The sequence below is a fragment of the Scylla paramamosain genome, chromosome 39, assembly GCF_035594125.1.
Source record: "Scylla paramamosain isolate STU-SP2022 chromosome 39, ASM3559412v1, whole genome shotgun sequence".
NCBI lineage: Eukaryota > Metazoa > Arthropoda > Malacostraca > Decapoda > Portunidae > Scylla > Scylla paramamosain.
In genome coordinates, this window is record NC_087189.1 from 7,550,834 (window position 1) to 7,574,000 (window position 23,167).

At 47.5% G+C, this 23,167-nt stretch overlaps 3 protein-coding genes across 3 annotated transcripts; all 3 read left to right on the forward strand.

Moving 5' to 3' along the window:
- The first annotated feature begins 8,912 nt into the window (after positions 1 to 8,912).
- Positions 8,913 to 9,533, forward strand: LOC135092004 (uncharacterized). The gene has a single exon (XM_063990115.1). The coding sequence runs from the start codon at positions 8,913 to 8,915 to the stop codon at positions 9,531 to 9,533; it is 621 nt and encodes a 206-aa protein (XP_063846185.1).
- Positions 9,534 to 12,078: 2,545 nt separating this feature from the next.
- Positions 12,079 to 12,843, forward strand: LOC135092353 (uncharacterized). Its single transcript, XM_063990816.1, has one exon. The coding sequence runs from the start codon at positions 12,079 to 12,081 to the stop codon at positions 12,841 to 12,843; it is 765 nt and encodes a 254-aa protein (XP_063846886.1).
- Positions 12,844 to 15,170: 2,327 nt separating this feature from the next.
- LOC135092005 (uncharacterized) lies at positions 15,171 to 15,997 on the forward strand. Its single transcript, XM_063990116.1, has 2 exons — positions 15,171 to 15,357; positions 15,549 to 15,997. Exons 1-2 carry the CDS (start codon positions 15,171 to 15,173, stop codon positions 15,995 to 15,997), a joined length of 636 nt encoding a protein of 211 aa, XP_063846186.1.
- The last annotated feature ends 7,170 nt before the right edge of the window (positions 15,998 to 23,167 follow it).

Sequence of the window (23,167 nt, forward strand, 5' to 3'; positions counted from 1 at the left end):
TCAGGGTTCTCTCCTGTTACCCACTCTCTTCCTATTATTCATCAGTGATCTTCATAACCAAACATCTTGCCCTATCCACTCCTATGCTGATGATACCACCCTGCACTTTTACACATCTTTTCGTAGATGTCCAACCCTTCAGGAAGTAAATAGTTCACGCAGGGAAGCCACAAAACGCCTGACTTCTGATCTCTCTAAAATTTCTGATTGGGGTAGAACAAACTTAGTATTGTTCAGTGCCTTAACTCGATTCTTCCATCTATCAACTCAACACAACCTTCCAGACAACTAACCTCTCTTCTTCAATGACATGTAACAATGCCCCTCTTCTACACTGAACATCCTTGGTCTGATCTTTACTTGTAATCTAAACTGGAAACCTCACATCTCATTTCTAGCTAAAACAGCTTCTATGAAGTTACACATTCTGAGTTGTCTCTGCCAGTTTTTCTCACCCCCTCCATCTGCCTTATCCGCCTATGTATGGAGTATGCTTCATATGTATGGGGCTGTTCCATTCATACCACTATTTTAGACAGGGTGGAATCAAAAGTTTTTTGTCTTATCACCGTCTCTCCTCTAACTGACTGTCTTCAGCCTTTTTCTCATTACTTCTATAGCATCTCACGGCTTTTTTTTTTATTTGATTTTTGTTGCCCTTGGCCGGTGTCTCTCCTATATATATATATATATATATATATATATATATATATATATATATATATATATATATATATATATATATATATATATATATATAATACAGAAGTGGTATTACGGTTTGAGGAGGAATAAGGCTGGGAGCACATGAGTGACTCTGGCACCACGTCGTGGCGGGTATGTGGCTCTCCATAAGTTTCCATTGTTTAGAAGTTCTCCGGCCACACTAGTGTCTATGGCAAGTGATTGTGGCGAGCTGTCACTCATCCCCTCCCCTCCACAGCGTGGCACGACATTATGTCGAGGACCTGCACACGCGAATGACTGTGGCTGAGCAACGGACATGTGACGGCTACAGGCAGTCACATACCAAACCTTGAGGAGTAAGCACACTTTCCTCTTTACATATCATATACACCAATACCATGACACTCGATATAGATCGATTCATTATTGAAACTGAAGATCGGCCAGCAATATGGGACGTACGCTGCAATGACTACAGCAATAAAATTGCCAAAGCCAAGGCATGGGAGATGTATGACAGCTTCATGTCCGGCAACAGAGAGAGATGGATTCTCTAGGAAAAACCAAAACTGGTAGGTTTCTTTATTATAGTTACCATAAAGTCCATCGAACACCATGAATGATGATTTTGAATACATATTTTACAGAAATAAAACAAACATTTTTTGACAAGATATTGAAAATAAGTCCTATTAGGCTAACTGTTTACATATAACTGACCACAATACCTACACTTTGTGTCTTGCCAAGACACTGATCTGTAGTTGAAGAATTTTGCATTGTCTGCTCTCAGATCACCCATTATGGTGCAAAACTGTCTATCAGTCAGCCTCGATGAAGTTATTGGGTGCACCCATCTTTGTCTTTCATGACGACGACGACAGCGGCGCCACAGAAGCAGTAATGCAACTATTTCCTCCTCAGAATCATATTGGAACTGAAGCCTCGATGTGCCACAGTGGCATGTGCCCATACACATGGACGACTTTGTGGTGTGGCTCAGTCAAGACACATTCGCTTTAACATGCTTCAGTGTGTTCGCCACAGCGTGGCGAACACAAAGTCGCCCGTGTGCTCCTGGCCTAAATGGGGAGGGAAGGTGAAGTTATCAGAAAAGAGATTAGTGGGCAGCTATGTGTTTACGCACGTGACTCTCTCTCTCTCTTTATATATATATATATATATATATATATATATATATATATATATATATATATATATATATATATATATATTCACTACCTTCATGTGTCAGTAATTGTCATAAGACGACATTCCCAAACGCATCAGTGGTTGCTGGTGGAAGCTGGATGGATGACTTTCTAAGTACTGTCCCAGACCTGCCAAAATGCCTCAGTACAACATCAGGGCCTTGGGCAACGGTATTCCGGATCAGCCAGCCCTGGTGAGAGCAGATAGTAACTTTTACACCAGTCTGCCAAACTTGGACATCCCAGCTGTCGGATCCCTCCTCCACAAAGTAGGAGTATTGGTGGGGGAAACCACCACCGGCAGCGGAGCATCAGTTTGGCCGAGGGGCAACTATGCTCCCAACTCATCTACAGGTGTGTGATTCACCTACGGTCTTCTGCTGGTCACTCAGCCAGCCGTTCCCCTAAGGAAACAGCTCAGAGCTCATAGTGACCAATCTTTGGGTAGGACTGAGACCACTGACCCACGACACCCGCAGGACAGCGAGGTCACAACCCCTCGGGTTGCATACATCCCGTACCTACTTAGTGCTAGGTGAACAGGGGCTACACATTAAGAGGCTCGCCCATTTGCCTCGCCGTGTGTGTGTGGTTAGTCTTTATAAAAAAAATAAATAAAATAAAATAAAAATAATAAATAACATGACAGCGCTGCAGATTCTCTCTCTCTCTCTCTCTCTCTCTCTCTCTCTCTCTCTCTCTCTCTCTCTCTCTCTCTCTCTCTCTCTCTCAGCGACGTTTTTTATTTGTTGACAAAGTTTTCTATTTGTTGACAAAGTCCAGCTATCTTTGATCAAGTAGCTATGATTTATTTAACTTTCGCTTTGCTTTTGCTCATCCGGCTATACATAGTTTTATTTTCTTGTTAATCTTCTTATTATTATTATTGTTTTTTTGTTTTTTTCGAAGACAAAGGAAAGACCGTTCAAACTGGAAAAGACAAGATTTTGACATCTGTAGACAATTACGTTAGTTTTGTGTATGACTGCCTCGCCGACCCTTGTTACGGTCTTTCCCTCCCATGTCACTGCCAGGCCTTGGAAAAGTGTATGGGGAAGCCAAGGACTACCTGCTCACTTTCTTTCACAAATACCTATGAAAATGAGCGTCTTATAATCGCGATGTTGTGCTGCATTCCAGTTTTAAATCAGTTAATTAAAACTAATAAAAAATGTTCACAAAGATATGTTTTTTTTTTTTTTTATCCAGTCTCTCTCTCTCTCTCTCTCTCTCTCTCTCTCTCTCTCTCTCTCTCTCTCTCTCTCTCTCTCTCTCATTTCTTTATATCGACTGACTGCGAGTGTGACAGTGATCAGAATTTGTGGAGAAAAGTGAAGTAAGAACAACATCATAGAAAGTTTATGGAACATAATTCTGTGTAATAAAGATAAATAGCGTGATCTGACATCTTCATAGGAGTGGCAGAGGCGCACAAGTTGTCCATTTTGAACTGAAGGTTTAGGTGTTGTCCTTTCCTGGAATTCCCCAGCTTGCGACGTGCCAAACCTTGTCCTGGGCCAATTATCAGATTAGAGCCTGTGTCGCTGATAACCTCACTCCGCACACGCTCTCTCTCTCTCTCTCTCTCTCTCTCTCTCTCTCTCTCTCTCTCTCTCTCTCTCTCTCTCTCTCTCTCTCTCAATGGTTTGACCTGTGACCTCAGCGGAAGCAGACGACCCGTGCCGCTCCCTGCTGACCTATACAGTTGTCAAGTTATTTCCTGTCGAGCGAGAGTGATGCCCGATCCTTGCACCTCCCGAACCCTTGATAGCAACAGTGTGAGTGCCATTATCACTCATTGCAAGGAAGCAACAGTGAATTGTGGTGCAATAGACAATCATAGCGGCAAGGCAGCGAAACGATCGCTGCCGAGTTCTAGTCAAGACGGCCCCTAACCACGACGGCACTCCACGACGGCCCTCCCCCCCGGCCCCGTGTTTACCTGGACGGCCCCGTGTTTACCAGGACGTCCCCGTGTTTACCAGGACAGCCCTTTGTTTACCAGGACGGCCCCATTTTGTAGGACGATAATAATAATTCACACGTATTTATTACATTCTCAATTCTCACACATACATACATACATATAATAATATAAATCGGGGCTCCTGTACATACAAGGCTCCTGCCTTGTGATATGGGTGACGATACGGAACTCATGGACGATTCACGCTAGTGCAGAAAAAAACAAAAAAAAGCAAACAAGGTGCCAAACATGACACGGGTGACAACCAGGCAGCATGTCGGCAGACCGAGCCAGCACGGGAACAGGAATCCTACCGCTTATTTTTCCCAAAGGGCGTGTCTCCGAGGGACAGGGCAGTATGGCTGGCAGAGGTTGCCAACAAACATCGCAATCTGTCAGTGCAACCAAGGCTGACAGCGAAAACCATTATTGCCGTGACTCGAGACATGGACACCGTCAAGTTTCTCATCGAGGTTGGACATCCATACAAAGGCACCACCATGACCGTGAAGAGGATAACCAAGGACACGAAACAAACGAAGATCGTCATCCGCAATTACCCGTCCTACATGCCGATGGACTACATCTAGGACCTCCCGAATGTGCTGTGGATGGAGAGAGAAAAGCGCTGCGACAACCAAGCACCCATGAATCAGGTGATTGCACTCTGGCAAGGAGAACTACCTTCAACCACCCTGCGATCCTGCAGGGTGGAAAGGTACGTGGGGAAGCCGACCTTTTGTGGCAACTGCCAGAAGTGGGAGCACAGGGTGTGGCAGTGCGACGGGAAGAACAGGTGTGGGTTCTGTGCCGGAAATCACAGTTCCAAGCTGTGCAGGGAGAAGATAGACAATGGGGAAAACATCAAACCAAAGTGCCCAAACTGTTATCAGGAACACTATGCCTGGAGCTTCAGATGTCCACTCCGACTGGATTCACACCTCCATACCGCCAAGGGTCAAATGACAGCAACGGTACCTTCTCCCAGCCTCAGGGGACTCATCATCATACACACACTCACCACCTGGCGCCACCTCACCATCTTTCATCAGGCACCAACAACCACCCCTCACTGCCCACCACCACTCAACCCTCCCACGTGAGCGATCAAACCTGGAATCGTCACCAACCATCACTGATGCAGGCTCAGGGAGCTACCCCGAGCGCTTCCTCCCCCTTACCAGTACTACCCCCCAGTGCTTTCCCCCCTTTGCCTCAGGGGACTCGTCATCATGCTTCACAGCCGACTCACCACCCGGCGCTACCTCACCATCTCCTAGCAGGCACCAACAGTCACCCCTCACTGACCACCACCACTCAACCCTCGAAGGTGAACAATCAACCCTGGAGTCGTCACCAACCATCAACGATGCAGGCTCAGGGAGCCCCACACCAGGCCAGCCCGTCCCATGCTCAGACCCAGCCCGTGCTTCCGCCCACCACCCCCAATCCAGATGCTACAGAGAGATCAACAGCCAGTCAAGCACCCACTGCTGCCAGCGATGTCAATACTACGATCATCAGGGAGATACAAGCCTTATGCCAGGAAGTCAGGGCACTGAGGGACGAGAAAAAACAACTATACAAGGAAAACCAGGACCTAAAAGCTGTGTGTGCATCACAGCAAGCCAAGATTCCCTCCGGAACGAAATACAGGCCATAAAGGATCTCCTGACTCAGATTGTGGCGGACACCAGAGCCAACAAGCCAACATACGGGGAGGAGGGACTGACAATGGAGACAGCTGCTCACGTCACACCCAACCACACCCAGCGGGATGGCCTCGACCTGACCCTCACGGATGTGGGAACAGACAACAGGATCCAGCGGACCACACAATCTATCCCCCCCGTGCTGATTCACCCGGGCCAGCCAGCGCAAGCCGGGCTGGCTACACCCAGCCGCGCCTGTCAGAGGAGTCGCACCGAGATGTTACCCTCTCCCCCCGACCCGCCAACTACATCACCCCACATCCAGACCTCTCCACCTGTCGCTCACCACCCCATCAAGCCCAAACACCACCAAACCGACACACAGCGCCAAGCACAATCAACAGTATGTTGCTGAAAGTAATACAATGGAATATTCATGGTGTGGTGAGCAAGGCGGCCACACTATTACAGTACATCCACGCCAACAACACAGCCATTGTACTCCTTCAAGAGACCCTCCTCAGTAACGCCTCATCTCTGAGGTTTGGAAACTATCAAGTTTTCCAACAACCCTACCAACAAGGTGGGTGTCGGGGGCTTCTAACCTTGGTCAGACGGGACATCCCAGCCACCCTTACCCAGCTACCACCACGCCTCAGAGAACAGGTGGACTCGCTCTGCGTAACGGTACACGTTGACTCCTCTGTCAGCGTGGACGTGTGTAATGTATACTGCAGACAAAGATCCAACCTTGATCTGTTGCCCACAGTGACGCACAATGGTAGTGGATTTCTCGTCCTTAGTGGGGACTTTAATGCCCATCATCCACTCCTGGAGCCCTGAGGCGAAGGTAGAAGCAACCTACGAAGATGTCATCTAATTCAAATGATGGAGGACTTCGAGGAACTACACCTGCATGGCGCGGCGATCCCAACTCATACTGGGGGTGGGAGGCTTGATCTCACCCTTACAGTGAATGGCAATGACTGTATCTAAAACGTTCACGGCATACCAGAACTCCTAAGTGATCAATGGGCACAGGATTATGACATACATCTCCTGAGGTCCACACACCTTCCCAACGCCACAAGGAAGAAGTGGCTGAAACGGAAAGTTGACTGGTTGAAATTCACAAACCACTTAAACACCTGGTATGCCTCATACACCCTCCCTGCCTCAGTGAAAAGCTTTGCTGACGACCTGACGAAAGCTATCCACGCTGCAGCTGATGCCTCCATGCCTTGCAAAGGGGGTAACAAGTTTAATCCTCATAAGAAATACCTCTGGTACTATGACAGCAGGATAAAGTTCCTGCATCAAGTGTCACGGCAACTCACTACTACATACAAGCGCACGAGAGCCACCAAGGATAAACGTGACATGATACAATGGGCTTCCTATGCCAGGGAACAGATAAAGACCATTCGTGAAGAGAAGTGGCTTGAAAACATGAGCAAGTTGAACCATGATGCCAGCATGACGCAGGTGTGGATACATGTGAACCGCATCAGAGGCAAACACACAAAGCCTCCCCGCCACCCTGATCCAGCGGAGAAGGCATCTGAATTAATGAGGGAGTATCGGGAGCGAGCGGCAAGTGACAATCTGCCTGAAAACGTCAAGGAGGTTAAAAATAACCTAGACCCGGCCAGGGAGGCTGGTGTCGCTGCGGCCGTGCGCCTAGCAGACGACACGACGCGCCCCTAACGAGGGAGGAGCTGCTGGGAGCGAGGAAGACAAGCCGGGACACAGCACCCGGGGTGGATGGCATAACGTATTCCATGCTGAATGCAGTGTGTAATGTTACGGGGGACTCACTCTTACACCTGTACAACATGTCCCTATCACAAGAAACACTCCCTGAAGCACGGAAGACAGCAAACATTGTCCCCATACCAAAACCAGGTGAGGGAAACAAGTACCGCCCGGTCAGCCTTACCTTAACGATATGCAAAATGATGGAAAGAATACTGCTGACTCGCCTTACCTACAAAACGGGGCGCCTGCATTTTAGTGTGAACGGTTGTCAGAAGTACTGCCAACTGCCTCTCCAACTACTTCTCTTATCATCAAGCCAAGACAGCAGTGTTCCTCGACATTGAAAAGGCATTTGACAGAGCTCAGCCCCTGACCATCCTCCATGAGCTCACCAAGCTCGGGGTGAAAGGTAGACTACTATCATGGGTGCAGCACTAATTAACCAACAGGAAGGCTCCTTGTGTTCCAAGGAGAGGCATCTGACTACATGCCCCTGGAAAATGGAACACCACAGGGAGGAGTCCTTAGCCCAACGTTATTTAATATTCTCATGGGCGCCCTTGCCAGACTTCCCTATCCACGAGGGATGCAACACATAGGGTATGCTGATGACATTGTGCTGCAAACGACAGGCAGAGACTCTGTCACCACAATGCAGGACTCTCTCAACCTTCTGGCTGCCAAGTGTGAAGAACTCGGCTTCACCATCTCCCACACCAAGACGAAGGCGATGTCTCACACACGATCCACTCCACCTACCAAGCTGAGACTGCAGGGCCAGGATTTAGATTAGGTGGCCACCCATCGATATCTTGGCGTCACGGTCACCCGTAATAACACCTGCAAAGCTGAGATTCAGCATTTGAAGGGCAAGTACCGGGCCAGAAACAAGGTTTTGAAGGCACTGTCATGGCGTGGAATGGAAGCATCGGGCAGAGTTATAATGAGTGCCTACAAGTCTCTCGTGCGGTCACTCATAGACTATGCCAGCCCTGCTTTACTCAACATGACAAGCAATGACGCTAAGGGCCTTGAAACCATCCAAAATGAGGCGTTAAGAATAGCCCTGGGAGCCCCGAAGTGGACGAAGGTGGACAATTTAAGGAGTGAGGCACAGGTACCTCCGCTTACACAAAGAATAAACACTGTGATCGCCAACCTCCTTATCAAGACTGCCATCAGGGGCCACCCAGATCACCTACACACACTTCTCCACAACCACCGTGAGCAGGGGAACCAAGGCAGGTGGTTTAAACGAGCGGTGGAATCCCTCGACAGCTCTGGGATCACCTGGGGGACATTAATCACCACTGCCACCCCTACCGAGGCTCAAACTGAGCCCCCGTGGGAAACGACATGCATCACCACCATCATCAACCCACCACGGAAAAAGAAAATCCTGTGTGCAATGGCAGAACTACGGCAAGAAGGGCTCCATAACATAAGCGCCGCCCAAGGGGCACACATTGCCACATATTTCACCGACGGATCCACTGATCCGGTGACAGGGCGGTCTGGGGCGGCGTATGTATGCAAGACCGACAATGGGCGCGCGGCAGTCTCCGCCATCACACCACCGCCTCTGCTCGAACAACTGACTTCTCCTCCTCCACACAAACTGAATTAGCTGCGATAGTAATGGCACTTGAACACGCCTACACCTACCACTGCCGGAATGTACTTATTGCCACTGACTCCATGACTGCCATTGCAGCGATCAACAAGCAGGATGGAGAAAACATCACTCAAACCCAAGCCATCTGGAAAACAGCAAGAGCCATCCACAATGCGGGCAGAAGTGTCACTCTTACGTGGATACCATCCCACGTGGGAATCTCAGGAAATGAAGAAGCGGACGCCCTCGCCAAACGGGCAGCCAGTGACGCAACGGTGGCCACAGTCATCCCCAGGACGTTGAATCAGCTGAGAGGAGCAATGAAAGCCCACGCAGAGAGGCAGCGACAGCAGGAACAACATGATCAGGGAAGCGAGAGCGTCAGATTGTTCCGCCAGGTTGCCGCAGGCTGCCCGCTCCCAGCCCGACACTTCCCTAGCCGCCTGTGTGAGGTGGTGACATGCAGGATACCTCTTGGGTACCGTTACCCGTGGCAACTCGGCTTCGCGACATCGGAGGAGGAGACACGATGCCGACTGTGCTTTGCGCCGGAGGGACACAGTCTTGAACACTACCTGAGGGACTGTGCTCGTCCCTCATACCTCAGAAAACAGTGCCCCACACCTTCACCTACACTACCTTAACTGGCAAAACACTTTATTGCGATTCTGCCACAAACATTAAGGGAATACCCAAAATTTTGTGCAATCAAATGAGACTAGCACGTTTGTGATAGTGCAGTAACGAATGGTGCCTCAAATAAAACTAGTGCCTACAAATGCTGTGATTTTACATTTAATTTATTTATGTATTCAAACATCATCCTGATAAGACTGTCCATCAGGGATCAACAGTCTTTTTTCACAAATTATATTTTTTTGTGAATAAAAGCATTAAATCTCTCTCTCTCTCTCTCTCTCTCTCTCTCTCTCTCTCTCTCTCTCTCTCTTCATTGTGAATTTCGTTTAAATGTGATAGGTTTCCTTTTAGATATATTTAATTTATACTAAGATGTTATATTTTTATTCTTTAGTTTAGCGTTAGTGGCTTTTGCTGTTCGGGCAACAGCTCTTAAGGGATCAAGTAATCTCCTCCTATTAACCTTTTCTTCCAAATATATTTATTTACTGAGTAAATAAGCTCTTTTTCTTGGCTGTGGAGATAACGAGAGTGAGCGGGAGAGGTAGCTTCCATCCTGGCTGGCGACGCAAGAGGAAGTGACCATGGTCACATGATCATTCTGACCGTGTGACCTCACTTAGTCACCCATGGAGACGTGACAATGCCTGGAGGAAATGTTGCCAAGAATTGCAGTGTTTGCAAAAAAAAATGCAAGTATCATTTAAAAAAAAATACTCATAATTATATTACACTAACTTGCTTTTTTTTTTTTTTTTTTTTTTTTTTTTTTTTTTTTTTTTTTTTTTTTAGAGCATCACAGTGTATATATACTACAACACCATTTAATTTTGAGGTAGGAAGTACTTGACATGGTGTGTCTTGGTATAAATGTGGTAGTGCCACAGGCCAAGGAATTTCCAGAAAGGGCAACGCCTAAACATTCAATTCAAAATGGTCAGAGGTGTGTCACTGTGCAGCTTAAGTTATTTCCTGATATACGAGGTTTTGCTGGTTCATGTATAGTCATGGACAAGATGCAGGGAAAGAGAACTGATTCTGTTGATGAAGCTAGTCTCAATTGAGAATCCGGTGTCGTGCCAAATCTCTCCCGAGTCCAAATTTCTCCTGGGTGACACCACTGTTCATGTGCACCATAACGAGGCGACAGCATCAAAACATATATTTTTATGTATTATCAACTACTTTTTGAGGTTTTATTGGCAAATCACTATTCCTCCATTGTATGTGGATATGTTAGCGTAGGAATGGAGCAAGTAAACAAGACCAGGGAGTGATAACAGAGCACTAAAATCTTCTCCCTGTACAAGTGGCAAGTCCTACCACCATGTTATATATTTTATGCATTATCAATATCGTTATGGAGTTTTATAGACAAATCACTAATGCTTCATTGCCTGTGGAATATCTTAAGATAAGAATGCATCAAGTTAACAAGAGTAGTGAGCGATAACCAAGTACCAAAATCTTCTCCTTTTGCATATATCAAGTCCTATCACCATGTTTTATGTTTAAAATATTCCACAGATAATAAACCATTAGTAATTTGTCAATAAAATTCCATACCGATGGTGATAATAACAAATATGAAACATTGTGGTAGGACTTGATATATGCAACGGGAGAAGATTTTGGTGCTCTGTTATCACTCACTACTCTTGTTTAATTGCCCCATTCCTATCCTAACATATCCACATACAATAAAGCAATAGTAATTTGCCAATAAAACCTCAAAAAAGTAGCTGATAATACGTAAAAATATATTAAATATCTGGGTGATGTTTTGATGCTGTTACCTCGATACGGTGCTATGTTTTATATTTATGTATTTTATGTATTGTCAACACTGGTATGGAATTTTATTGACAAATTACTAATGCTCCATTATCAGTGGAATATTTCAAATATTAAACATGGTGGTAGGACTTGACATATGCAAAGGGAGAAGATTTCGGTGCTCTGCTATCATTCACTACTCTTGTTTACTTGCTGCACATTCCTATCTTAAAATATTCCACAGGCAATGAAGCATTAGTAATTTGTCAATAAAACTCCATAACGATGTTGAGAATGCGTAAAATACATAACGTGATGGTAGGACTTGATACTTGCACAGGGAGAAAATTTCGGTGCTTTGTTATCACTCACTGTTCTTGTTTACTTGCTCCAATCCTATTGTAACATTGTTTTAGTCACCCTTAGGCCCTAGCGCCACGCCGCAGAAAGAAACTGAGGCGACGCGAGGGGTGACTAAGAAGAACAAATGTACAAATTTTCTATAATTTACTGTTTATATGATAAATGGTAAAAAATCATCTATGTTTAATATCATATTTTCTAGGAAACACCTTTTACAATATTTCTAATAAAGAAAAGGAAAAGTTGGGCTTGAGACCGTTATGTATTTGTATACCAATGCTCATATTTTCTTGTTTATGATCATATGTTACTATATAGCCTTCTCGCGTCATTAAATGTCAACCAACTCTGAAGGAAGCTTCTTAACCTTACAACTGGTAACCGAGGAGTGACACGGACCCGCGCTCAACAATGAACCCCAACGACAACACGATTCCAGTCCACGCCGTAGTAGTGAAGCTGTCGCCGTTCTGCTCCAAGGAGGCGGTCTCGTGGTTCCGACGGGCAGAGGTCCAGTTCCGCCTACGAAAAATTACAGACCCCCGCACCAAGGCAGACTACGTGTTGGAAGCCGTTCCTAAGGAACTTTTCCCCCGTATAGCTGCGTGGCTGGAGAACCAGGTCAAGGACGTAGAATATGAAGACCTCAAGAGTTACCTCCTTCAGGAATTCACACTCAGTTTCAGCGCCCGTGCCCAGCGTCTCTTAAGTATGCCGCAAACACCCCTGGGAGACACCACAGCGCACACAGCCTGGAATGAGATGCAAGCTCTTGCTACACTGCATGACCTCGACCCCAAAACCAACAAACCACGCCATATAGACCTGCTTTGCGAGCTGTGGCTGCAGCGCCTTCCCTCCTCTGTAAGAGCGGCCCTACACGAAGCGGACGACTGCCCCATGGAAGACCTAATAAGGAAGGCTGATAATCTCATCAATGCTGCCAGGGCCTCCCGCAGCCCTGACGCCATCTGCTCTTCCCCCGCCGAGAACCTCCCCAACACCAACGCTGCCAAGTTCGCTCCCCACAGGCGGCCACTCAACAACCAGATACGTGACCGCAAACTAGGAGCCCATGATCAACTACCGCCCCATGGAATGTGCCACTACCACTACAAGTTTGGAGCAGGGGCTCGAAAGTGCACCCCTGGTTGCCAGTGGCCAAAAAACGTGTAACAAGGCCACCGTTTCCCTCGACAGTGGCCTCTCAAGACCCGAACATCCATGCACTGGGACCACCAGGCGCGGGATTCTTCATCACCAACGTCTTATCTGGCCGGAAGTTTCTAGTGGATACCGGCGCTTTCCGTTCCCTATTCCCAGCCACAACAGAGGATAGGAAGCTTCCCTTGAAGAAACCACCAAACATCAAGCTCATTGCTGCCAACGGAAGCAACATTCCAATCTACGGCACCCGAACCATCCCTATTCAAGCAGCCGAACGCAGCTTCTCCTGGGAGTTCATCATCGCCGACGTCAAAACGCCTCTCCTGGGAGCAGATTTCCTGAGCCACCACGGATTACTCGTCGACGTCGCCAACCGCAGACTGTTGGACGTAGCTACCTTCCACTCAACACCTCTCGGCTCCCATCGCCGCTGCACACAAATCTGCTCCGTGAGAACAGACACCCCCTACGACACCCTCTACCAGGATTTCCCCGGAGTCTTCCGACCAGAGCTATGCCAGCAGCCCGGTCAGCCAGCAAAACATGGTATCTTCCACTACATCAAGACAACAGGCCCTCCGGTACACTCCAGGTTTAGACGTCTGTCCCCAGAAAAACTTCAGGCAGCAAAGCAAGCTTATGCTGACATGGAATGGATGGGTGTTTGTCAAAAAGCATCAAGTCCATGGGCATCCCTTCTTCACCTTGTCAAAATAGCCGATGGAACCTGGCGGCCCTGTGGCGATTACAGGCGTCTCAATCTCGTCACTGAACCAGACCACTACCCCCTTCCTAACATGGCAGACCTTATTTCCAACCTGCATGGGGCCAAGATTTTTTCTAAGCTTGACCTCCTGAAAGGCTACTTTCAAGTTCCAGTACACCCCGAAGATGTACCCAAGACAGCAATCATTACACCCTTCGGGACCTACACTTTCAATTACTCCACTTTTGGCCTCCGGAATTCAGGAGCTACCTTTCAACGGCTGATGGATGGCATCCTCGGAGACCTTCCCTTCTGCACCTGCTACGTGGACGACATCCTAATTTTCTCCAAGAACTCCGAAGAACACCTTCAGCATCTCCGGGTCGTGTTGCAGCGACTCCGGGATAATGGCCTTGTAGCGCGCCAGGACAAGTGTCTCTTTGGTGTTACATCTGTGGAGTTCCTTGGGCACAAGATATCACTGGCTGGTGTTGCCCCCCTTCCAAGCAAGGTAGACGCCATTTCAAAATTCCCTCGTCCTACCACCATCAAGGGACTCCAAGAATTCGTCGGCATGGTAAACTACTACCACCGCTTCCTCCTGAAGATTGCTCACACCATGGAACCACTGTACAGTTCTCTTGCCGGCAAACCGAAGAAGCTGGAATGGGATTCGAAGCAACAAAAGGCTTTTGAGGATACGAAGACCGCTCTCGCATCAGCCACAACTCTCTCCTTTCCGTGCTCCGGCGTTCCTCTCACGCTCACCACAGACGCAAGCTCCGTCGCTGTCGGGGCAGTCATCGAACAAACCACCATGGGGACGACCCGACCACTGGCATTCTTCAGCAGAAAACTCCGGCCAGCAGAAGCAAGATACAGCACCTTCGACCGTGAACTGCTTGCTGTCTATCTTGCAGTGCGCCACTTCAAATATCTTCATGAAGGCATTCCATTTACCATCCGCACGGATCATCGGCCACTGGTGCACGCCTTCTCCAAACCAGGCGACGCATGGTCTGACAGACAACAGCGGCAACTCTCCAGCATCGCCGAGTTCGGGTGCACCATTGAGTATACACCAGGAAAAATGAATCCGGTAGCCGACGCTCTCTCAAGAGTAGAGGTTAACGCTGTCCACCTCGGGATCAACTACAACGAGATAGCCATGGCCCAAGAGGAAGATCCCGAGACGGCGGCCTATCACACCGCCATAACCAGTGTGCAATGGGAGGACGTTCCTCTCGGGGACGGTGACCGTACCATCCTCTGTGACGTCAGCACCGGTCGCCCACGCCCCCTCATCCCAGAGCCATTCCGCCGTACAATCTTCGACATCATTCACGGTTTGTCACACCCTTCTGGACGGTCAACTGCCAGTTTGATGAAACATAGATTCATCTGGCACGGCATGAACAAGGATGTCAGGCGATAGGCACGGTGCTGTATTGTCTGCCAGACCAGCAAGACAAGCCGCCACACTGAATCAGAGACAGGAGAGTTTCCCCAGCCGAAGCGTCGCTTCGGGCACCTCCACGTCGACGCTGTGGGACCCCTACCACCATCAGATGGCGCTCAGTACCTCTTCACCGCTACAGAGCGCTCCACACGCTGGCCTGAAGCTATCCCCATGAAGCATGCCACCTCCCAAGACTGCGCAGAAGCTCTCCTGCATGGGTGGATCAGCCGTTTTGGCGTCCTAGATAACATCACCTCTGACCGAAGGCCTGCCTTCACATCCCAACTATGGAAGTCTCTGGGAGATCTAATGGGAACAAATATCCATCACACCACTGCATATAACCCAGCAGCCAATGGTATGGTCGAGTGAACCCACCGTACCCTGAAGGCTGCACTGATGGCACGCTGTAACAGACCAGACTGGAAGGCTCAACTCCTCTGGGTCCTCCTGGGTATGCGTACGTCACCCAAAGAGGTACTAGGCGTTTCCCCCGCCGAAATGGTGTTCGGGGAGGCTCTTGCGGTACCAGGCGAATTTTTCCCACAGGCCACAGTCCTGCAGACAACAACCACCTCGCTACACTACGTCAAACCGTGGGGAAGTACCGGCCATGTATCCAGACATATAAGAAGTTGCCTCCACGACACCTTCCAGAGTTACTCCACACGTGCAAGTATGTCTTTGTAAGGAACGACGCCCACAGATCACCCTTCACCCGCCCTTATCGTGGTCCATATGCTGTCCTGGAGCGCAATCCTAAGGCTTACCGCCTCAGCATAGCCGGACGCAGCGACTGGGTGTCCATCGACCGCCTGAAGCCTGCCTATGTATATGAAGAGGACCCGCCGTCCAGCTCAGCCCGTGCGGGGGGCCCGCCTCACACTCCACCCCATAAGAACGGACCTGCCTCCACTTCAACTCGTGAGGATGGCCCTCGTCTCGCCTCCTCTCGAACCGGACAGACCATTCGCCAGCCACACAGGCTCAACCTTTAGCCTTCCAGGGACTCTCTCACGGGGGAGTATTGTAACATTGTTTTAGTCACCCTTAGGCCCTAGCGCCACGCCGCAGAAAGAAACTGAGGCGACGCGAGGGGTGACTAAGAAAAACAAATGTATAAATTTTCTATAATTTACTGTTTATATGATAAATGGTAAACAATCATCTATGTTTAATATCATATTTTCTAGGAAACACCTTTTACAATATTTCTAATAAAGAAAAGGAAAAGTTGGGCTTGAGACCGTTATGTATTTGTATACCAATGTTCATATTTTCTTGTTTATGATCATATGTTACTATATAGCCTTCTCGCGGCAATAAACGTCAATCAACTCTGAAGGAAGCTTTTCAACCTTATATTATCCTTACATATCTATATACAATGAAGCAACAGTGATGTGTCAATAAAACCTCAAAAAGTAGTTGATAATAATTAAAAATATATAAAATACCTGGATAATATTTTAATGCTGTCACCACGATATGGTGCGAATGCCAGTGGCGTCACTCGGGAGAAATTTGGATCCGTGAGAAATTTGGTATAACTCCGACAGGAGCTGATAGGAACTGTTTCCGAGTCTTGGAGCTAGTTCCGCCTTAACGGTTCCAAATGAGTGCTGGTGGCAGATACGCATGAGTTACATTTATGTAGTGTTTAAAATATGTATGTAATCACTGACATAATTTAGGAAGTCTTGCAAATAGTATCTACCAATGAGCAAAGTAGTGTAATATAATCAAATATGAACAAATGTCCGTGTCTGGTATTCAAAGAAATTGCGTGACTAGTTTGAAAATATTTCGTTCATGTTAGCCAATAGGAAGCACCTATATAGCGTTACCATAAGCATAATCTTTAATTGTACTTTGATTGGTAGATACCCTACGACGTCATAACATGGGGTGTGTGTGTATATATATATATACGAGTATATATATATATATATATATATATATATATATATATATATATATATATATATATATATATATATATATATATATATATATATATATATATATATATATATATATATATATATATATATATATATATATATATATATATTATATGTATATGTATATATCGTCACTATCTCTCAATGACATGTTTTTTAAACCCTGTCAACTAACAGACTGACTTTAAACTTTACCTTTTCATGACATATATACGTCGGCAGACTGGAGATTATGGCGGTACGGCGTGGATAGTCGCGACGACCTTGACCATAGGGGAATGTACTGAGATATCGGAGGGAGCACGTGTCGGCTATAATAATAATAATAATAGTAATAATAATAATAATAATAATAATAATAATAATAATAATAATAATAATGATAGTAATAAGACCGCCATCCGACATAAGTATTACGTCAGCCATGCCGCTGGTGGTCGGTGAAAGTGGAAGAGGCCGCCGCTCCGCCCTGGCCGTCACAGACGCTTTCTCCAGGTAAAAAGGATGGACAGGTAACGGGATCTCGTGCGGCAGTCGCGACGACCTTGACCATAGGGGATGTATTGAGATGTCGGAGGGAACGCGTGATGGCAACACTCGGTCATCCCACCCTCCAGGATTCCGTGAATGAAAGGGAAAGGGCGACTTCTATGGCAAGCGCCGTCAGAGTCCCCCTAATCACGCGTGTGTGGCGGGCGGCTGCCACGTCTGGCCGCCAGTCCCCCCCCCCCATCACCTCTCCTCCCCCCCTCCACCCCCTTTTCACTCAATTATTTTCCGCCCACCATCATTGATTCATTAGTCATTCCATCGTCGCCGAAGCATAAGGACGCACGCCCCCTCACCTCTCCGTCAGTGTCGCCGTCACCGTCCCTCCCCCCTCCCTCCCCCCCCCTTGGTGTTTGCCGTCGTGAATCACCCCCCCCTTCCCAAGCATGGGTCTATGGAAAATTGCTATCAGGATCACCATCGCAATATGGCTTGCCGTCAGAGTCGCCCCTGGGTGGGTGGGTTGGGGGTGGGGGGGACGTGAAAGGGCGACCTACACGGCATTGCCGTCACAGTCCCCTAGCCACGCGTGTGTGTGGCGACTTCCACGTCTGGCCGCCAGTCCACACCCCCCCCCCCCCCCTTTCACTCAATTATTTTCCACCCACCATCATTGATTCATTTAGTCATTCCATCGTCGCCGAAGGATAAGGACGCACGCCCCCCACCTCTCCGTCAGTGTCGCCATCACCGTCCCTCCCCCCTCCCTCCCCCCCCCCACCCCTTGGTGTTGCCGTCGTGAATCGCCATCCTCCCTTTCCCAAGCCTGGGTCTCCATCCTGACATGGACTGCCACTGAAGTCTACGGAAAATTGCTGTCAGGTTTCCCCATTGCAACTTGATCAGCCCCACACTCACAATATGGCATGCCATCAGAGTCGCTCCTGGGGTGGGGGTGGGATCCCCATCCCCCCCTCCCCCCCCTCCCTCCCTCTCCCATCCCCCAACACTCTATTTACAGTCAGGGTCTCCATCCTGAAATGGATTGCCACTCCGGGTAATTGCCATGGGGGTCGAGCCCCCCTAAAAAGGCTTGCCACTGAGGTCCCCATGCAATGGGGACCTCAGTGGCAAGCCTTTTTAGGGGGGCGACCCCCATGGCAATTTCCCAACTACTTATATATATATATATATATATATATATATATATATATATATATATATATATATATATATATATATATATATATATATATATATATATATATATATATATATATATATATATATTTATTTATTTATTTATTTATTTATTTATTTATTTATTATTAATATTATTATTATTATTATTATTATTATTATTATTATTATTATTATTATTATTATTATTATCATTATTATTATTATTATTATTATTATTACCACCGGAAGGCGGCGAAAGTTATGTCAGACCCACACGATGACACGAATCGTTTATTGAATCCGGTCAAAACCTGAAGACATACATTCATGATCATAGACAATATTCTATATGAATAATTTGTGTAATACAGGTATGATTCTGCACGTTACTTATAGGATAATGACTTGTATTCTTACACAGACAATTGTTAAACTTACATGTTTTGGGTCTTGGGGTGATACGTTAAGTCACGCACACGTCCTTTCTGACATGTGCTCTAGGTAGGTCTATCAACTTCTGTCTCTGCACCAACACACGTCCTCCCTGCATGAGTGCCCTCAGTAAAGTGTCCCTATCGTCATCAGTCATCAGTCCCTATATCAGTTACTGCCTGAGTTCCTACCCTGTCCATCATTGTCCATTAGCGACGGCGATGGGGTCGGCCTCATCTTAGCCTCATGTCATAACAAGAATCCTTCATCTCCTTACATCAACACTACCTCAACACCAACCGTACAAGAAATTCGCTGACTTAGGCCTCGTCTTGGTCCTCGCCCTGACCTCCAGGTCCTTTCCTTTTTCATTAACAAACTTGCTCGCACAACAACTTCTTTCACCCGCTCGGCGGTAACACTCCCATTGTTGTGCCTCGCCCGAAATTCACATATTACATAAACTCACGTAGTCCCAGCGCCATCGAAGAGAGTTCATAACATGTGGCCCCTTTCTCAGCAGTGAAGGGGTTAGAGTTGTGTACACGACCTTTCTCCATAGCAGATAGCAGATAAGTCTCTTCACCTGATCGGCTGACTGACAATTCAATGTGATCAATATCTGAACTAGACAACGGCATGTGGTGGGAGAGCAATTACGTTAATGATTGTAAAAAATCCCGACATTTACATTATGGTGCAAACTGTGGGGAAAACTCCATAATGTAGTCACTAACACCACTACTAATGCACCATTATGTGCAGAACCAATGGCGATATCTGCAACCACACGGGGGTCACTGGGAATCGATTAGTAAAGCTTGGACATGTTTCCAGCTCCGCCAATATGTTTCCTTTACGACGGGTTTCATCTCTGGTCAAGAACAAGTTTCATACTCTCAGCATCACACCAGTTCTCAGTTCATCGAGGTTCTCTGTTCATTACCACCATGTCAGTCCTCAGGCCAATGTGTATAGCGTCATAACTGTGAGCACAGAGTTTCAAAAGGTTCGCGTTCAAAGATGCCAGGATCCCTAGTGGTCTTTCTCCTTACGATGTGCTCCTCCTGGTGAGGCTCCCGTGACTCGGTGGTCACGTGCAAGCATTGAAGAATCCTTGTCCTCCCTCTGGTCTACTATGTCCGGTTCGGGTTCAAGAGTTGAGTCCATCTGGAGTGACCTTGCTTCCTCTCGTGTTAATGTGAGTTATCTGAGTCCAGAACACTCGCTCCCCTCGCTTGAGCTTCGTTGCAGACAACCAATGTTAGCGTCTCGCCTCTGTAAGTACACAACCATAAGCACACAAATCACTCTCTGGCTGTGTCTAGCCTCTGCAAGCACACAAGCTCACCCTCTGGTGGCGTTTAACCACCCTTGGTGGTGTCTTGATCCCTGCAAGCACACAAGCTCACTTCTTGATGAAGTCTGGTCTCTGCAAGCTCACAATTTCACTCCCTGACGGTGTATGATCCCTGCAAGCACGCACAGAAGCTCGCTCCCTGATGGTGTCTGATCCCTGCAAGCACACAAGCTCACTTCCTGATTGTGTCTGCTCCTTGCAAGCACGCAAGCTCACTCCCTGAGGGTGTCTGATCCCTGCAAGCACACACGCTCATTTCCTGATGGTGTCTGGTCTCTGGGAGCACACCAGCTTACTCCTTGATAGTGTCCGATCCCTGCAAGTACACAAACTCACTTCCTGATGGTGTCTGGTGTCTACCAGCACACAAGCTCAGTCCCTAATGATGTCTGATCCCTGCAAGCACTCGAGCCCACTTCCTGATGGTGTTTGGTTTCTGCAAGCACACAAGCTCACTCCCTGACAGTGTCTGATCCCTGCAAGCACACGAACTCACTTCCTGATGGTGTCTGGTCTCTGCAAGTAAGTACACAAGCTTGTTCTCTGGTAGTAACCTCTGCAAGCATACAAACTCAGTCCATGGTAGTGGCCTCGGCAAGCATACAAACTCAGTGCATACGAACTCAACCCATGAGAGTGGCCTCTGCAAGCATGCAAGCATACAAACTCGTTCTCTGGTAGAAGCTTCTGCAAGCATACAAACTCAATCCCTGGTGATAGCCTCAACAAGTAAACAACCTCAATCCCTGGTGGTAGCTTCAGCAAGCAAACACAGTCCCTGGTGGTTGCCTCTGCAAGCAAACACAGTCCCTGGTGGTAGCCTCAGCAAGCATACAAACTTAGTCTCTGGTTATAGCCTCTGCAAGCAAACAAACCCAGTCCCGGAACTCATTTCGTTTAGTTCAAGCAATAATTCGCTCCTGCCCCCGTCTGGTTCATAGGAGGTCCTCTTTACGCAATACTTCGCTCTTGCCCCCCCGTCTGGGTCCAAAAGCAGGTCCTCTTTACGCAATACTTCGCTCTTGCATCCCGTCTGGGTCCAAAGCAGGTTCTCTTCACGCAATAATCCGCTCCTGCTCCCCATCTGGGTCCAAAGCAGGTCCTCTTACGCAATAATCCGCTCCTGTCCCCCGTCTGGGTCTATAGAAGGTCCTCCTCACGCAATAATCCGCTCCTTCCCTCATTCTGGGTCCAAAGCAGGTCCTCTTCACGCAACAATCCGCTCCTGTCCCCTTGTCTGGATTCAAAGCAGGTCCTCTCTCCCTTGGTATTAGCGGGAGCGAGAAGGCCGTCAGTGGCTCCTTGGGTCACCCTGAGCTACAGTCAATACACAAACGAACACACTCTTTACCTAAACCTCGGAGGGCCAGGCTTGCCTCCCACCGCTCCGTGAGCCACCGCTAACACACGAGCGAACACAAACTCCCTATCCAGTCCTCGGAGGAGCAGGTTGGCCACCCGCCGTTCCGTGCGTCACTGTAACACACGAACGAACACACACTCCCTACCCAGTCCTCGGAGGAACAGGGTGGCCGTCCGTCGCTCCGTGCGTCACCGCTAACACACGAACGAACACACACTCTCTACCCAATCTTCAGAAGGGCAGGCTGGCCGCCCGCAGCTCTGTGCGTCACCACTAACACACGAATGAACACACACACTACCCAGTCAGAGCTCATCTAGACTACGCTGCGCTATTCTGTGGTCCCACATTACAGGAGAGATATAGGTCTATTAGAATCAGTACAGAGGAGAATGACTAAAAGGATATAAGGGATGAGGAGTATTCCTTACGAGGCGAGATTGAAGCTGTTAAATTTACATTCTTTAGAGAGACTTGGGTTAAGAGGGGACCTGATAGAAAGAAGTCTTCAAGTTGTATAAGGATTATAACAAGGGGGATGTAAGTAAAATTCTTAGGATCAGCAACCAGGGTAGAACAAGAAATAGCGGGTTTAGGCTTGAAAAATTTAGGTTTAGGAAAGAGATAGGAAGAAATTAGTTCTCAAATAGAGTGGTAGATGAGTGGAACGGACTCAGTAATCATGTTGTTAGTACTAGGACATTAGGGAGCTTTAAGAGAAGATTAGACGGGTTTATGGATGGGGATGATAGGTGGAGAATAGGTAAGTATTTTCATACAGGGACTACCACGTGTAAGCCTGGTGGCTTCTTGCAGCTTCCCTTATTTCTTATGTTCTTATGTTCTTATGTTCAGTTCTAGCTGGGCGCCTTCCGTCTCTTCTTGTTGTGTCTGCTGCCAGAGACGACGTCCGCTTCGTGCGTCCAGCGTTGATGTTGGTTCCAGGGTCCCTTGTCTGGTCACCCAACACGTCTTCCTCGGGCGCGTGTTGATCACGTTTTGACTATTACCGCCGGAAGGTGGCGAAGGTTAATTCAGACCCACACGATGACACGAATTGTTTATTGAATCCGGTAAAAACCTGAAGATATACATCAAAGATCATAGACAATATTGTATATGAATAATTTGTGTAATGCAGGTATGCTTCTGCACGTTACTTATAGGATAATGTATTCTTGCACAGACAGTTGTTACGTGTTTTAGGTCTTGGGGTGATCATTAAGTAACGCACACGCCCTTTCTGACAGGTGTTCCAGGTAGATCTATCTTCTGTCTCTGCAGCAACACACGTCTTCCCTGCACCAGTGTCCTCAGCAAAGTGTCCTTATCGTCCTCAGTTACTGCCTGGGTTCCTACCATCATTATCCATTGGCGA

Bases quoted from the DNA above. Each gene is read 5' to 3' on its own strand.
- LOC135092004 (XM_063990115.1), top strand. From the start codon at position 8,913: ATGGCACTTGAACACGCCTACACCTACCACTGCCGGAATGTACTTATT.
- LOC135092353 (XM_063990816.1), top strand. From the start codon at position 12,079: ATGAACCCCAACGACAACACGATTCCAGTCCACGCCGTAGTAGTGAAG.
- LOC135092005 (XM_063990116.1), top strand. From the start codon at position 15,171: ATGAAGCATGCCACCTCCCAAGACTGCGCAGAAGCTCTCCTGCATGGG. The intron at 15,358-15,548 runs GTATGGTCGAGT...TTTTTCCCACAG, and splicing joins ATATAACCCAGCAGCCAATG to GCCACAGTCCTGCAGACAAC.